Source organism: Psammomys obesus, unplaced genomic scaffold, assembly GCF_907164565.1.
Source record: "Psammomys obesus unplaced genomic scaffold, mPsaObe1.curated_primary_1811, whole genome shotgun sequence".
Classification (NCBI taxonomy): domain Eukaryota; kingdom Metazoa; phylum Chordata; class Mammalia; order Rodentia; family Muridae; genus Psammomys; species Psammomys obesus.
The window spans coordinates 5,464,910-5,482,741 of record NW_026592732.1 but is presented as its reverse complement, the minus strand read 5'-3'; the positions used below and the strand labels follow the sequence as shown (position 1 = coordinate 5,482,741).

The following is a 17,832-nucleotide window of genomic DNA, read 5'->3' as shown; positions in this document are numbered from 1 at the left end:
CTGTTGGTAGGTGAAACTGTGTGAGAAGGGGAGAAAAAAAAAAAAAAAAAAAAAAAAAACCAACAATAAAGGTGCCATCTCAGTCTTTCAATCAGAAACTTATAAATCAGAAGCTGAAAAGGAAATTGAAGCTGGAGGGACCAGTGGCTAAAGCACCTAACCTTGTAGGTTACCTACAAGGCATTTTTAATGCTTTTGTTCTTTGAGAAATCTGTGTGATATATTTTGACTATATTCACCCCCGTCTCCTCCCAGACTAAGATATTTGTAAGTTCTTGTGGACAGGGCTAAGATAGCCTGGAAGTCATTGTGTATGTAGACCAGACTATTCTTGAACTCATGGCAGCCCCTGTAATCCTAGCACCTGAGGGATGAAGGCCGAGGGTGTGCACCTGACATGTCAGCTCTATACATATAGCTTTGCTATCTTACCTCTGAAATTAAGGGGTTTCTTAGTTTTGATTTGCTTAGGCAACTTTGATGGGCACGGAGGGTCTGTCTCAATCAGAAAGACACAAAAATCTCTAGTCAGCTGAGAGGACATCAGCTCCATCCCCAGTCAGTGAGAGGATTGCCTTTCATTGCAGTCTGGCTGACAGAACTAGAGAGCTGAGGTTCCGTGCCTGGCCAGTGTGACAATGAACCTTGATGTACAGGGTTTAGAATCAACAACCTGGAACCCAAAGTATATACTGAAGCATTATTTATACTTAATTAGAGCAAGCTCTTGATTCTGGCTGAATCTCTCATTTGGTCTCATCACAATGATTTCACAAAAGAAACAGAACCCTGCCAGCTTGTGCCATGCTCGCTCTCAGTCCCAGCACCTGTTCTGAGGCTATAAAGAGAACAAAGTCATTTCCTGTGTGAAGTTTGATAACTGATCTTTCAAGGTCTCTTCTATGTTTTGAAATGATTAAATTTCACTTACTGAGATCAATATGGACTGTAGGAGTGACCTGCCATCTTTATATACAAGGGAGTGGGCATTGTTCCCTGATGTACATGGAGAGGGCATGGTTGGGATTGACAGAGGAAGAAGTCGGGATTCCTCTCCCAACCATGGATCTTTGCTTCGTAAGAACATGCAGATCATTTCTGCTGTTATATTTAGAATATTAAAGAAAAGTTTAAGGAAAAAGGAAAAATCCTACTTATTTATTTAGTATATTTTGTATATAACAAAATTTTTCTATCCTTTTATGATACCAGAGAATTATCCTAAAAATGTCCATCCGTCTGTTGGTTCTTTATGTAACTTCATACTGAAGAGCTCTCACCCCCAGTGTCAACCTTGCCAGGCATGGTGGCTCCTGCCTGTAATCTTGGCACTTAAGATGTTGAGACAGGAGGATTGCCATGAGATAGAGATCGGCCTGGGCTACAGAATGAAAATCTTGTGCATGTATTTATAAGTATTTAATATTTACTATAAGCTGTTTTGTCTCATTAACTTCATGGTTATCCTTAATTATTTAGAGCAGTGATTTGCATGGCTTTTTGTTTGATTGTTTTTGTTGTTGCTGTTTTGTTTGGTTTTGTTTTTTGAGACAGGGTTTCTCTAGGTAGCCCTGGCTGTCCTGAACTCGCTCTGTAGACCAGGTTCTGCCCTCCAACTTCTAGATCCACCTGCCTCAGCCTCCTGAGTGCTGGGATTAAAGTGCTTGCCTCTGAATTGTAAATGTCTGTTAAATGGTCAGCAGTGTGCTGGCTTTGTGAGCGTTTGGGCTCTGGGTTGACTTGAAGAGGTTACACTTTGCTCTTCCTGGGACCAATATTTGGCTTGCCTTTGAGTACCCACAATGAGGCTTCTGAGGAGCCAAGCAGAGTGTTGGTTTGAAAGCTGGGGTGTGAGGGCAACAGTTAAAAGCTGTTTCTGCAGAAATCCACCTAGGCAGATCTGTCTTAAATCCAAAGCCAAGGAAAATAAAATGCCCAATGGCAGATTAAGGATCCTATAAGTGTTCATACCTAGTATTTGTTTAAAATTTAGAGTTAGCTATATAACATTAGAAACATTGAGTATGTGATGTGGGGTTTGTTTGATTTGCTTTTATTTTTGAATCAGGGACTAATTTATCCCAGGCTGGCTTCTGGGGAGTGTGGGGGATATATATATAACTTGAAGGATGGCCTTGTGAACTTCCTGTTCCTCCTACCTCTCCTCGAAAGTGCTGGGATCACTAAGTGTGTGCCACCACAGTAGGCTTGACATTGTTTTGTTTGGTTGATTTGCTTTAAACTTGTGTGTGCGTGTGTGCATGCAAGGAAGTCAGAAGACAGTTCAGGGAGCCATCAAGCTTTATGTAAACAAACCCTTTTCCCCTCTTACCTTCCTACCTTCCTGTTCCTTTTTTTCCTTTTCTTTCTCTTCCTTCCTTCCCTCCATGCCCCCTCTTTCTTCTTTTCTTCCTTCCCTTCCTCCCTTTCTTTCCCTCCCTCCCTTATGTTCGTTCGTTCGTTCATTCATTCGTTCATTCATTCATTCAGTAGGGCCCTAATTAAACCAGGCTAGCCTTTACCTTACTGTTGGGATTTTTGCATCACATTCCTCCTGAGAATGTTTTTTGAATAGTGTCTTGTGTTCTGTGGACATCACTCCATTGTCTGGAGTACTTATTTTATTTCTATTGTATTTTCTTATTGTGCAAGTAACTGAGGTTCAGTGTGGGGATGGGGACTGGAAAACACAGGGATGTGAAAAGAACAAATAAATAATTCCTTATCTCGTGGCTCACAGATAATACTTGGCTGTGTATGTTCAGGCTGTTTGAATTACAGGCTTTGGAAATTACCCAACAGCTCTTCAGTAAAAGGTCACCATTTGTCTCCCACTTGCAGATCATGAATAGAGCAGATCCAGAAGTGACCTTTCTAGTCTCACCCTTGTATTATATACATTGTTTTCCTCCATGTGTGCAGATGTTTTGTTTTTTACTTGGTTTTAAAACTCTTTTATTTAATTTCATGTGTTTTTCTCCATGTATCTGTTACGGTGTGATTTTTAACTTAGCTTTGATACTTAATTTATATTTAATTGTGTATGTGTGTGTTGTGCTTCCCTCCGTTCTTCATGACTGCACGAGAGAGCCCGAGTCCCTGCTGTCAGAAATGGGATTGCTAGAGCACATGCTGATTTACAGTCAACTTTGTTTTGAGGAACATTCCAGCAACACGCAAAGGTGACACTTGCTTCAGATCTTTTAAGACATGTGGCTTCTATGTTCTTTCATGGTAGTCGTCTGGATGGGTCTCTCTCTTTCCTTTTCCTGTGCTGGGCATGATACCCGGGGTGTTGGGTGTTGTAGGCTGATGCTTTCGTGCTGTACCACCAGCCCGTTGTGAATAGTTTCCCTGTCATATGAGGAATTGAGAAAGATTCGGATTCTTCAGGAAGTTCCCACTAGCATCTGAACACATCCAGCACTTGAAGTACTCTTTTTTTTTTCTTTTTTACACTTTATTTTAGCACACATTGGATTATATAGAAAAATAGTCTCTTGTTGATCTACATAGTCTCATTCATTGCTCTTGCAACCGTCACCCCACGAAGCTGATGTGCAGGAGATTGGGAACTCTCTTGTGTCTCCTGCTCACTGGCGTCATGTGTTGAGCAGCTGTCATGAGTCTCGTTTTTGCCATCCACAGTAAGGGAGGATTAGCCTGTGAGATTCAAAACACCCAACTGAGGCCAGAAGGTGTCACTGAGCACAGGCCTGTGTCAGGAGTACAGGGAAGAGCTGCAGTATAATTGCTGGGTATGTCCTGCGTAATTTAAGAAACCAGATGAGAAACGGGATTGACTAGTCAGTACCAAGCATTGAGAAAGCACTGAGACCTCTTTCTCTGGTGAGGCTCCCTTGCGCACCTGGGAGGAATGCCCCACTATACTCTGTCAGGGTCACATGGTATCTTCAGCAAACATCTTTCACATGACTGACTTGACTAATACCCAGAACTGTCTTTGGAGGAGTTGTTTTTTAGCTCTTGGTCACAGGCATCAAGCCGCTGCAGGTGCTTCTCCCAGTGACCCGTGCCACAGCTGTTAGAACAGCAGTGCCCATACACACTTCACCAGTTCTTGGAGAAACCAGTCTGGGTGTTCCCTGAGAGAAGCTGGGCTGCCCTGAGTCAGGACCTGTGTGTTGTAGTTTCTTTGCAGGCATGTACTGAAGTCTGTCAACTTCCTCATCTATAGAATGAGATGGTCTAGATTCTAACACTGTGCCACACTATATGGTCTGACCTGTAGTGTCAGTAGTTATTTCTACAGTTTTAGGTACCAAATTAGGCTTTCTAATGACTTAGTTAGGCTTTCTATTGCTTCAATAAAAACACCATGGTCAAAAAGCAGGTTGGTGGAGGAAAAGGTTTCTTCAGCTTACACATTCAGATCATAGTCCATTATGGAGGGAGGAAGTCAAAATAGGAAGTCAGATAGGGCTGGAACCTGGAGGCAAGAGCTAATGCAGAGGCCATGAAGGGCCCTGCTCAGCTTGCTTTCTAATAGAACCCAGGACCACCAGCACAGGGGTGGCCCACAGTGGGCTGGGTTCTCCACCATTGATCAGTAATTGAGAAAGTGCCTTACAGCTAAATCTCTTAGAGGCATTTCCTCAACTGAAGCTTTCTCTTTGATGACTCTAGCTTGTGATACTACAAAAGTAGCCAGTATATCTAAGATTTAGATTATACTTGAATAAGGAAAGAAAAAATAGCGAAGGTTTCTTAGGTCCACAGTAAGAATAAAACTTAATCTATGAGATAGTAAGGAAAGAGAAAGAAATTCATGTTGGTATCTCAGTCCTTCTTCAAACAGCAAAACCTATAACCACCATGTAAAGTTAGTGCAGAAGTCACAAATTATGTGGTTCAGGAGATAAACAGGCATCCACTGGGGCTTGGAAATTGCTACATTGACCTGGTTGGAAGGAAGATCACTAGGTCATGCTCACACTGGTTGATCTCAGGCAACTGAAACTGTGGAAAAGGAAGCAGAAGATAATTTATGTGTATGTCTCTGTGTGAGTGTATGCCATGTGTGTGGATGACCATGGAGACAAGCAGAGGATGTCAGATCCGCTGGAGTTAAAGGTGACTGTGAGTCTCTTGATATGGGTGCTAGGAACTCAGTTCTGGTCCTCTGAAAGGCCAGCAAGGACTTGCAGCCACTGAGCCATCTCTCTAGCCACTGGATACAGGAATGAAAAAGAAAATTAATGGCTTGCTAATAGAGATTGAAAGCCTATTTGTTAAGTCCTAGCAACCTTTAGATCTTCTTTGTTCCCTGCAAAGAGGTGTTAGTATGTTTTAAAATATAATGGAATCTTCATAGTCCTTGACATGAAGGCTCAAAGAAGGTCTGAATATCACTTGTGACAGAATTAGGTTTCGGTTGCACTTTAAACTGCATAGAGTCCTGGTATTCTATTAGAACAAATGTTCTGATTCTGATCAACGACAAAGTGGTGTGTTTTTCCCCTCTGATTTAATAAGTTTGTAAAGCTTACATCAGACAAAGGGAAGATATTTAATCTGTATTTAGATTTTGTTGTTGAAAGTTCGCTAATCTTCTACATAAGACAGTCCTGCATGCTTGGCTTGGATGGGAGTCTAGCATTCATTTTCTTAAGAAGAAACAATGTAATGGACATGATTCCAGGCTTGTTAAAGTGAAGGGCAACAGGAAGATGCTAGTGGTCAGTCTCCAGTCTCCACAAAGTATGTATGTACACACTGTGTCCTTGAGCCAGGAAGCAATGTGCTTGTCAGTGAGTTGTTCTGTTTGATGTCACAGCTGCTAAATGAGGGGCTAGGAGGGGTAAGCTGCTGGACCTGCCTGGATGAGGCACCTTCTTTTCCATATACAAAGTGATGGCTAATAATGACATAGCAAAGTAAAACGGGCACACGTAGTTCTTAGTTGGACTGAGTTTGAGAAGTCATGTCTCATCATTAGGTATGCATTTGATCTTTGCTTTCTGTGATAGGGTCTTACACTATAGTCCATGATAGCCAGAATTCACTATATAGGCTAGGCTGCCCAAGCTTGTGACAGTCTGCCTTAACTCCTGGGTGCCTGGATCACAGATGTGAACCGCCATGCCTGGCCTGCATTTTGTCTTTTCATTCAAAAATGTGGTGAACAAAAAGTTAATTTGTTCAAGTTTTGGGTAAGAAACTTGCCATCATGATGGGAGAAGAAAACTGACTTCTGAAAGTCATCTCTCACACATGTGATTTAAAAAAATAAAAGAAAATAATTTGGGTTTTTTGAGACAGAGTTTCTCTGTGTAGCCTTGGCTGTCCTGGACTCCCTTTGTAGACCAGGCTGGCCTGGAACTCACAGAGCTCGCCTGCCCCTGCTGGAATTAAAGGTGCATCCCCACGTTCAGCAAGAAAACGCTGTTAAGATTCTTTTAGTATGTTCAGCGGGGGCTGGTGTCAGCAGCCATAGTTCATGTGGGTTGCCATTTTCCCACTTATTCAGTGTTTAGTCTCCATTTGGGGAATGCTTGCAAACTAATACTTGTTCTGTTTTAGGAGTATGGGTGGCTAAAGTCAAGGCGAATTGTTAGCAGTTGAAATGTCAGTGTGTCCAGAAATAGAAGGTGGATTCTTAAGAGTTCTTCCCTTGAAGTAGGTTTGGGAGCCAGCACACCCAAAGGCCGTTATCTACAGTAGATTTGAGCTAGTACACTGAGCGGGTCTGGTATGGGTGGCCACAGAGAGCTGATGAGAGCTTGGATGGACTTCCTAAACCCAGCTTCCTTCCTGGTCCTGAGTCAAGGACATAATTCCTGTCACAGCAAATGAGGATGAGGTCTGAGTCTGAACTGAGCATCTTGGCTTTCTGACCTTTCCCAACCCACAGCCATAAAATCAAAGGTTAATGCCATCTTTCATCTGTACAACAAAGCTACTTTTTTCCGATGCTGTTGCATTGAAATGCCATTGGCTCAGGATTATCGGTTTAATCAACTACAATAAGATTAAAGCAGTGAGATCCTAACCTGGCTCTTTTTGTTCAGGTAAAACAGGATGCCTATAAGTAGATTTAAGAGAATATTTGAGACTGCTAGATGTCAGCCTTCCTTTTCTTTCTGTTTCTCCGGAGCCCCGGCTGACTCATCGCAGTCCTCCGTCCTCTCAGCCTCCTGAGTGCTGGGGTTTCAGGAGATGCCACTTCCCACTCTTTGTGCTGGTCTCAAGGAGTGCTAGGTAGACCTCTTCCAACCAAGCTGTGCTCTCCACACCTTCACTTCTGCAAGTTGTTGGGAGACTTCATTTTTAGTGTAACCAATGGTAGACTTTCTGAGATTTAAGATTTTCGGGGGCTGTCATTTGTTCATATATTCTTATTTCTGTCTTTTATTCATTCATTCATTCATTCATTTTCTTGGCAGTGACAGGGAAGATCTATGGACCTTGTTTTAGAGACTCATCAATCTTGAATTTTGGCTTTTGTTTGTTCTCAGCCCATGCTATGCTGACTTCTGTCATTTTCTGTATCATAAAAGAGAAAAAAAAAATACAAGTTGTGAACTTGGGAGACGTGGTATCTGTCCTGCATCACTGTGAAAAACATGGTGTTGAATGTAACTTTGGAGGGAAACCATTTGGCTGAAGATGAAGAGACCTGATGCTTGAGCCTTGCTGTTGCCCATGCCAGCCCCATCTTAGGAGCAGCCTCCGGAGGGAAGGTGTATGTGTCGTCTCTCAGTTAAATTGTTTCTGCTTGTGAGCAGCTACTACTTTCATTCAGCTCAAGGCCAGGAGTGGTCACTGTGCCTTTTGCGGTGAAAATCAGTCATGCTCTCTTTGAGTTTCTGCCCACACATTTTCGAGCACTTTACTGACAGCCTAGCACTTTGAACTCCAGTCTCAGATTTTGATTTCTGACAATAGTGAAAAACTTACCATGGAAGAAAAGCGTATAAATTCTCTCATCCTTAATCAAAGAATTATGCCATGTGTCTATGTCTGAGCCTTTGAGATGTCTAAAAAGTAGGTGGGACTTATAAAAAGGGTGGCTGTAGTCTCATTGTTCCTGGAGTCAGTGAAACCCATAGGTTTCCTGGTGTAAGAATATCCCCTAGCATCTCACTATACATAACACTTTTACAATAAGCATAGGTTTGATAAGGGGCAGCAATCCTGACCCAGTTGCCTCCTTGGCGCTGCCAGCATTGTCTTCTGAGCACCCAGCAACAGCAAGAGCTCAGAATTCATGCAGTCCCCAGGTCCTGTGCAGCCCTGCCTAGCCTGGAACTTGCCGCTCCTAGTTCCTGGCGGTAATGGTGTGCACTGACATATCAACTAAACCAGCTTGTTTGCTTGTTTTTTCAGACAGGGTTTCTCCATGTAGCCTTGTCTGTCCTGGACTCACATCCTAGACCAGGCTGGCCTTAAACTCACAGAGGTCTACCTGCCTTTGCTTCCCTGAGTACTGGGATTACAGGCGTGTGCCGCCAATCAATTTTACTTAATGAGAGTTCAATTGGGTACTTGATTTCTCATTAGACACTTTGCTGGTCTTATATTCAAATGTATATTTTCTCGATGTTCTGTTAAAAAAAAAAAAACTGGTGTGTATGTGTGTTTGTGTGTTGCTCATCCATGGTGTGGATGTCAGAAGACTATATGAAAGTCCATTTTTGCCTACCTGAGAGGACTAGGGATCAAACACATCTTTACCCGCTGAGCCATTCTGCTGGCCCAAAACAATGCAGTCTTGGTTGCAGTCTAGAACTAGCACCAGTTATTGATGCTGTTATAAACACAACCTAACCATATTGTATGTCTTAAGCTCTTTTCTAGAATCTACTTTTGAAAATGACTTAATCATCTTAAACTTAAACAAAAAAAAATGTTTAAAACCTACTTTTCCAGCCAGTTAGTCTTCCATTGTATCCTGCACAACCACCAAACAGGCGGCTGTCCCCACCCTGAGATTCTGCATCCAAGGTGCATGCAGCAGAGGAATGCAACAGTGTGATAGATAAACTTTCTGAAAAGAGACATTTAAAACATACAGACATAACTGGGCGTAGTGGCACACACCTTTAATCCCAGTCGTGGGCCAGCCTGGTCTACAGAGGAATTTCTGTCTAGGACGTTAACTCTTGGCCTGCAGCAGGCCCCCCCCAGGGTGCTGATGGCATTTATTAGTACAAAGCCAACTTGTCCACACCTGCATAATCTAGAAGGCCTTACCTACAATCCCTTTTCAAATGACCTTGCTTGCCACAATTAAAACATCTGACATTTTGTGTTTGTGTCTTTTTTTGTTTTCTTTTTTTAGAAACTTTTAGAAATTACTTCTTTTATCAGAGTAGCATCACAAACATGAGATCCTACTTCAGCTGTATTTCTGATCCATTCATCTCTTGGTGCTGATCTTGCCTTTAAAGGCCTCATCACCCTTTTGCATTCTGAATTAGTATTTTCAAAAGCCAAAGATTCCATTGAAGTTTGTCTGACTTCTGGATCTGATATTCTACTTACAGGTGAAGTCAGTTTTTGCAGTGAATCAGTAAAGGCTTCTTTTGGGCCTTGTATAATTTTAGTAAATGACTCAGACCCTTTCCTGATTCTTTAGCCTTGTCCCAAGCATTTAAAGCTGCTAAACAACATAGCGCTAAGGTGTGACTATCAAATTCAAACTGCCTTTGTAACTTAGCATGTTAACTGTCACCAGGCAACGATCCTGGGAAATATTAATGCCTCTTTGTCATTGTTCTATGGCCCTGGCTTCTTCTTTCCACCATGTTTACCGATGTAACTGAGGACCAGCTTCTAATATTGCTGTTGTCAAATTTATCCAGTCTTTCCAGGTAATTCTGTTCTGAGTTACCCATAAATTTACTGTCTATTTCACAGAGGGTGAGTGCATGCTCTATGAAACAATCCCTTCCTTAAATCTCTTCAAATCTAGTATGTCTACTAGGATTCCACTTAACTTCTTCACAACCTTGAGGAGGGGGTGCCTGTTGTCTCCTGGTAGGTCTTGTTTGGTAACTGGATAAAGATTGGTTTCTAACAACCTTGGCCTTCCCTCTTCAGCTTCATCATGAGATAACACAGTAGGTTCTGTCTGTATCTGAGCATTTTTTCTTTTTTCTTTATAATTCTCCAAGTTTTCTTCTAAGGCTTCTGTCTTACTAATCCACTTTCATGTTCTTCTTTTTCTTGTACTTCTAAAGCCTTTTTTTCTTTGGGAGGGCACAGAAATCCACTATGGCTATTGAGATAAACTATGAATTGCCATGCTGATGGTAATTATAATTGCTATTATGTCAATCTTCTCATTTTCTGCCTCTATTTTCAAGCCATCTAAATAGCACTATATGGGGTTCTAGCACCTCATGGTTTTTCCCATCCTTATCTTGCTCCTTGAAGCCTTCCCCAGTGACTTATCAAATCTGATAGCTTCTCAGTTTGTCTGCGGATGGCCTGATTTCTCTGTGTGGTCGTGCCAGCCATTGGAGCACCAAGATGTTTTTTTAACAAAATCTCAAATATTTGAATTACCAATAAAGAGCCAGGGTGAAAAGCAGGGTATAAGCCTTTTAGCTCAGATAGGCAGAGAAAGTACCCAGCTGACCTTCTTCCTCATCAGACGTCCCAAAAGGCGAAAACCTCCTTTCCCATGCCATTTCAAAAGCTCCCTTCTACTTCTCCATCTGTCCTCCTACCTCTTCTTACTCTCTATGGTTTTTTTCCTGTATTCACTCCCTGTCAACTGATTGTTTGTTCTACCTCTTGACCTAAAGTTAAGTTTATTTATTCCTATTTACAGTACTCATGCAGAAAACTCTTGGATCAGAGGTGTGTGCTAGGGCTCAGCCACACCACAACCAGAAACATGTTTTTCCAGTAAACAGCACAGCCTCAAGAGTTCACAGGGTGATCAAGTATCCTGAAACAGCGTGTACCATCATGCGTAGCTCTACAGTCTTTTATAGGAGCCATAGGTCTAGTAGCTTATAAGTATGAAGTTAATTCTCAAAACCCTGGGAAGTAAATGAACCAACTCCCATTCTCCCCTTTTGAACATGAAGCAAGTTGCTAAAACTTACCTGTTACCCAGATCATTGTTGGCAAAGCTGTTTGGGGTTTTGAGTGTTTTGTGTGTGCACTATATGTATGTGTTTATGTGTATGTTCACATTCACACTCTTACATGTATGGAGGACAGAGTTGATGTTGGATGACTTCCTCTGTTGCTTCCCATCTTGAGTCAGGGGCTGTCACTGAGTCCTGAGACCTGATCTTGTCTGTTGGCTGGACTGGCTGGCCTCTCTGAACTCGTATGTATATGCCTGGCTTTTGCACAAGGGAGGCTTCTACAAGGAGGCAATCTTGATCTTTAAAATAAAAGATTAGTAGCAACTGGGTGCTTTGTAGAGCTTTGGGAATAGTGCCCTCAAGAAGTACAGCTTGAATTGAAAAAGTAAATAGACAAATGAAAGTACGTCTGCACATGGTCCAGTTAGTTGAGGCCCCAGAGGTTTTGGGGGAAGTGTACTGGTAATTCAGTTGGATAGACATTTTATGTACGGGCTTGGGTAGGTGGAGTAAGCTCTGAGCCTGAAAAGGGCTGCTCGTTCTCTGGGGCTTAGGAAGCAGGACTCCAGGGCTTGCCTGGGCACTGCTACTGACTGCCATGGAAGAGAGCCACGGTAAAGAGGAGTTGGCCAAAGAGAATGTGTGTACCGCTACAGGGACAGGCACCATTTCCTGTGTTCTCTCTTGCTTGGTGGTAGGCTTGAACTCTACCCCAGTCCCCACTGTTGTCTCTAATCATGACCTGTAGCCTTTTCCTGCTGTGCGTAGGCTGTTGGTGAACTGGACTCCCTCCATGTTAAGCTAATGATTGTGTGTTTATTGCTGCTTTCCTTGTTGTGACAAAATGCGTGCGAAAGCCATTTGGAGAGAGGAGGGGCTTATTTCCAGCTCACCGCGTGAGGGCACGCTGCATCACGGTGGGAAAGGTGACCCCCAGGAGTGGGGGCTGCTGGCCTCAGTTCCTTTCCTCATTCAGCTTTGGCTTTGGAGTATATGCCTTGATGGGACATTTTGGTTTTTTGTGTTTTACTTTTGAAAAAGTTTGCGTACTAAAAGCCTATTGTCCTTCTTAGGCAATCGTGAGTTTTAGTCACAGTGATTTAGACACCACCTTCTCTTTAACTTAGAAGTGACACCGAGTACTAGGAAGGAGTGGTTTCTTGTCCCCTAAGACTCCAGGTGGAACCTTTTCAGATCTCATTCTTATGCATCTTAGACATGAAAGTGTCCTTGAGTAAGGACTGTCCGCTCTGCTGGGGTGGGGTCAGTAAGGCCGAGGACACTGTCATTTGATCTTCTTGCTAGTGGGAGCCGTTCTAAAGGGGCAATGGACTGACTTTCACTTTGCTTTGTCTCAGTCACATCGATCAGACAACAACATGGCAAGACCCCCGGAAGGCCATGCTCTCTCAGCTCAACGTCCCTGCGCCTGCTCCTGCCAGCCCAGCGGTGCCCCAGACCCTGATGAACTCCGCCTCAGGTGAGCACCACCCTGTTGGCATGCTGTGTGGACACTTGTCTTCTTTTAGGGAAACTAGAAAGTTTCCTACCAAGTGCCAGTTGGAGACATTGTACTTCAGTAACATTTGTAGTATGACACTCTGGTTTATTCTTAATCCACCAGGAGACCAGTAATTGGAAAGGAGTTGTCTAAAGCTCAGGCTTTCTTTAGTCATATGTTGCTTGTAAATTGTTTCAGGTTTTTACTTTTGTTTTTTAATACCATATTTGGTGGTGTGTGTGTGTGTACGCTTACAGGTTCCCCTCACGCGTAGAATGGCATATGAGAACAGCTTCCGGGGAGTGTATTCCCTGCTCACCATGTGAGACCCAAGGCATGGCAGGCAGCACCTTTGCCCACTGAAACATCCCTCCCCTCCCCTCCTTCCTGAGATGGTCTGATACAGTGACCCGAACCCCTGATCCTGCCTGCACCCCCATGTGTGTTTATATTTGTTACTGGCTTCCACCTGGGATCTGAGTTGGCACTCACTCATCCTTTTGTAGTGTGTTGAAAAGCACATTGTTGCTTTTGTTGTTGTTGCCTCAAGGAACACAGACCGCACAGCTGTATTGCATGATTGCCTCAGGGATACTGGAACTCGTGCTATGGCATTCATAACTGCCTCTTGTTTGTTTTGAGATGGGGTCTGCCAAAAACTAGCCTCAAACGTGTAATCTCCCTGCCTCTGCCTGGTGCTGGTGTGCCACCTTGCCATATCTGAACTCTTTCCAAAGCAGCTATTTCTATTTCCTTGGTAGGACCTGTACATCAATATGTTGTAAACCCCTAGATCTAGTATTTGTCGTTAAGCTTGTCTTTACCGCTGGGTGCATTGATGTGGTCCTTTAATCTTAGCACTTGGGGGTCAGAGGCAGACAGACCTCTGTGAGTTTGAGGCTAGCCTGGTCTACTTAGTGATTTCCAGGACAGCCAGAACTACTTAGCAAGATACTGCCCCTCAAAACAAACAAACTAAGCCTCTACTCTTCACAGAAACTGAGTGCAGATTGAGTTATTTGGCAGTTTATGTGACTACAGTTTTTCCTTATGTTCTTGATAGAGGGGAAGATGTTCAAGGTGCTGAAGGAAACATTTAAAGCCCTTGTTTTACATTTCTTTTATGTAAATGATATTTTTAAATTTTTATTTTAAAATGTCTTTAGTTGAAATGTGTAAGTTTTACATGCATGTGTGTGTGATGCACCATGTGCCTGTCTGGTTCCACGGCAGTCAGGAAAGGACATCAGATGCTGGGTATACCCAGCCTGAGTCCTTTGCGAGCAGTGAGGGCTCTTAACCTCTGCGCCCCCCCCTCAGCCCCATATAAAGCTCTCAGCCTAATGGCAGGTATGAAGCAAAAGCAGCTTCTTTGCCTCCCGAATCAGGTGCCATCAGACCTTTCTCTTTGTTAGTCACAGCTGCCTCGTTAGCACCTTGGTATACAGGAAAGAGTTTACTCCCTCTGGACGGGGTGTTGGATGACCCCTCTGCCTTTGCAGTCTTCCTCATACCTAGTGGTGCCCATTGCTGGTGGCAAACCCCAGTGGCAAATCTTGATGTGCTTAAAGCCTTTCCTAACTGGAACTCTCGACAGTGCCGGAGCCTGGCGGCAGATGTGAGACAACCATCTGCCCCAGAATAGTTCTTACTTTGGGTGGTTTGAAAACAAACTTTAAAGAGGTGACGGCTGAAAATGAAGAAAAGGGCAAAATTTGGGGCTGAGCCATTTTATTAAAAAAATAAGTTGGTGAAGAATAAGTGTTCACCAATAAGTGTACCATAGGAGGAATATGCTTGGGCTCTCTCAGAATTTGTGTTTTATATATGCTATTTGATTTAAATCTTAAAATTTTTGAAAGGTGAGGGGGGCATAGGAGAAGAGAAAGAGGGAGGGATTGGGAGGAGACGAGTGAGGGGGCCACAGTCGGGACATTAAGTTAATAAATTGTAATAAATAATTAATAATTTTTTTTTTAATTTGAAAGGTGAAAATGATGCAATTTTTTTTACTGGTAGTTTTAATTTGGCAACCTTTTTAATTACCAGATTTCAAATAAAAGTTGTAGAAATAAGTATTTCCCAGTACATAATTGTGTACTTCAGAGGTCAGTAATAAAGAATTGCTACCTTTGGAAGATGAGGCATCACATCGAATGTGTTGCCTGTGATTCTTTTTAGAACATTGTTTTATCATATTAGATCTTTTTCTTTTATTTCTTTCCTTCCTCCCTCCCTATCTCCTTCCCTTCCTTCATTTCCTCTAACTGAACTCAAGTGGGAAGCTTGGGGTGGTTTACCTGTTAAGCCATCTGTTTCTCTCTAACATTTTGGTTATAGTCTAAAACATTAAAACGAGAGACTCAGAGGACTTAACCTTTAGAGTTGGAGGTGTAATAGCAGCTTTTCTTTAGGTGGTGGAAGTCAGGTTCAGAACTTGCTAGTGAGTTCTCTACACAGTCCCTAAATCATGTGATAAGTACAGAGGGGACAGAAGCTTGAGGCATGGTATTCATACATAGATACTTGCTTCTTTAAATACACTGTCCTTTAAGGAGGACTCTGAGGTTAGACAGCGACCTGAGCTGGGAAGAGAAGACACTTCAATTACAGTTAACCATTTTGTTTTGAGGAGGATCCAGCTGTGGCCCAGGCTGGCCTTAAACTTGCAATCTTCCCTGCCTGACCTGACCTGCACTGACTACCTTGTTTTTCAGTAGCTTTAATAGTGCTACTTTCTACATCTCTTCTGCCCCTCTTCCTCCTCCAAAATAGGAGTAGAGGTATATAACTTGTAGGAATCATTTTTCTCCTATGATTTAGGACCTGGGGACCAAACTCATGTTTTAGGTTTGACTGACAGCAGGACCACTGAGCCATCCTGCTAGACTTATCTTTTTCTAAACAGGATTTAAAATTTTTTGTTTATTTATTATGTATGTCTGAGTGTTTGGATATGTCTCACATGTGTACAGGAGCTTTCCAGGGTACAGTGACTCTCCTGATATAAACTCAGTCACTGCTTTTAACCGTGAACTTTGGACCCTTCTCCCTGTGTCCAAAGTCAGGGTTGTAGCTAGTGCTAGATATATTGCTGCCGGGTTATTGTCAAGATCTGATGCAGGTAAGGCAGCACTTGCAAGCTTTTCATTAGCAGTCAAAGGGAGTAGATACACTCTCAAGTCCCCTTGATCTGACCCGAGAGCAGTTGTTAGCGACTCTTGCCATACACTGTTAGTTACTGTTAGTTGTAAGTTCTGTACCCAAGGAAGAAACAGATGCAAACTGCTGCCACCCCACCCACTGACCTGAGAAAGCAGGGACACAATGTTAGGAAATATGGGGCGGGGCGGAGGGGGGCTAGCTGCGTATAATTGCCACTACCCAGCTCCGGAGGAAAACAAGTTACTAGATATTAGGGCTCAAAGATAGATATGACTGTGTTAAACTTACTTTTTAGTATCATTTGTAGATGTTTTGGAAACTTTGTGGAAAGAGATTAAATTATTTACATTCAAGGACCAAATGCAATGCCTGTTTTATTTCTTTTAGTGAGTGCTAGGATTTTATTTTTGTCTTTTCTACTGATTTCTAAATCCTGCTGGTCACCCTTGCTCCAACAGCTTTGTGACTCATGGAAGGAGTATTTGTGTGAAAGATTAAGATGTTAATTCCTCAAAAAATGGCATCTAGACTACCGTATATAGGCAGGAGTGTAAGTGAAATGGACTAAATCCTGCAGCAGTAGCCAGAGTGTTTCTAAGTAATACCACACAGACACAAACACGCGCGCGTGTGTGTGTGTGTGTGTGTGTGTGTGTGTGTGTGTGTGTGTTAATCATTGGGTAGAACTTAAGTTTGGTTTTAATGAAAGGCAATTATTTACTTCAGCAGTTTGAAGTCTAAATAAGCATATTCAGAAAACTGAAACTTTATGCTTATCCCTAAATAGGACATAAATAACAGGCCCATGTCCTCTAAGTCGGAGGAACATCATGGAAGATGGGGCAGAAAGACTGCAAGAGACAAAAGAATGAGGGGGGAGTCATGCTGTGACATGCTTGAATGTTGTGGCCCTGACATGGCTATTGCATGCATTAATACACAGCCTGTAGTGACCTGAACCGATCAAGCCAGTCCACATTCCAGCATGGGTGGGAGGAGGGGCTTCGGAGGACTTGCCCCCAGCCAAGGAACCATTGGCAGTTAGTGGCTGCTGAAGAAGGAAGTCATTTTTTTTTTCTTTGGCCCCTGAGAGGTTGTCTGTACGCTGATGAATGGCTCCAAGCCTGTATACCCTTGCCCATTCGAGCATCATTCAATGAAATACTTTTCATTCTAAAATTGTGTATGGGTATTTAACCTGCATAAATGTCTGTGTGCCATGTGCACATCTGGTGCCCTTGGAGGCCAGAAGAAGGTGTAGATTGCCCAGAACCAGTATTAGAGATGATGAGCCTCCATGTGGATGCTGAAAACTCAACCCAGGTCCTCTAGAAGAATAACCAGTGCTCTAAACCTCTGAGCCATCTTTCCCATCCCCCAGCCAGTTGCTTACAAAGGGAGATGTGCTGGAGTGTGTTGACTCTATTTAGGGTTGTTAAACACGTCTACCTCCCTTCCAACCCCCCAACACCAGTTAGGAAGGAAAGAAGGAGCAGAGTTCTGTCTGATACTTTCCGCTGGGCAGGGTCACAGGATTCTTTTGTGGGGCAACACCAGTATCAGTCGTCCAGCAGCAAGCAGTCCTCCTGCGAGCAGCTGCACCTTCTTCCTCTGAGCTGTCGTATTTATACCCCTTAAATTCCTCAGAATTCAACTAATTCTGCCTGGCAAAAGACCCACGCTCTGCATGAGACAATTGACAGGTGTGGACAAACTAAAATCCTCAACTTGAAATTTTAACAAAAACCTGTTTATATATTACATTTTCCCCTTTCTCCTTTTTTTTTTAAATCTGCTTTTTCTTTAACATTAATAAACTATATACAATAAGAGTTATGAGAATTATCAGGTAAGATCATATTTACAGTGTCCAGTCCATTTGTATTTGACAATCTTGGAAAAAGTATTCTACTGTCTCTCCTATCCTGGTGAGTCCTAAGTTCTGTACCTAAATCACTTTCTTATATCTATCAACCTGAAACCATCTATCTAGACCTTAAGTCATTTTTTTTTTTTTGTTTTTAGACATAAACCATTATCTTAAGCTTAAATGTAGTAAAACTATGAATATCTAGTCTTAAACCTCATCAGAGACCC

General features: G+C 42.7%; 1 protein-coding gene across 2 annotated transcripts in view; it reads left to right on the top strand.

Annotated features, from left to right (window-relative positions):
• Positions 1-17,832, top strand: part of Yap1 (Yes1 associated transcriptional regulator) — an 84,674-nt gene that overhangs the window by 21,724 nt on the left and 45,118 nt on the right. For both annotated transcript variants that reach the window (XM_055615514.1, XM_055615515.1), the window contains exon 4: positions 12,428-12,549. In XM_055615514.1, the coding sequence (XP_055471489.1) occupies positions 12,428-12,549 (122 nt within the window). The remainder of the gene's footprint in view (positions 1-12,427; positions 12,550-17,832) is intronic.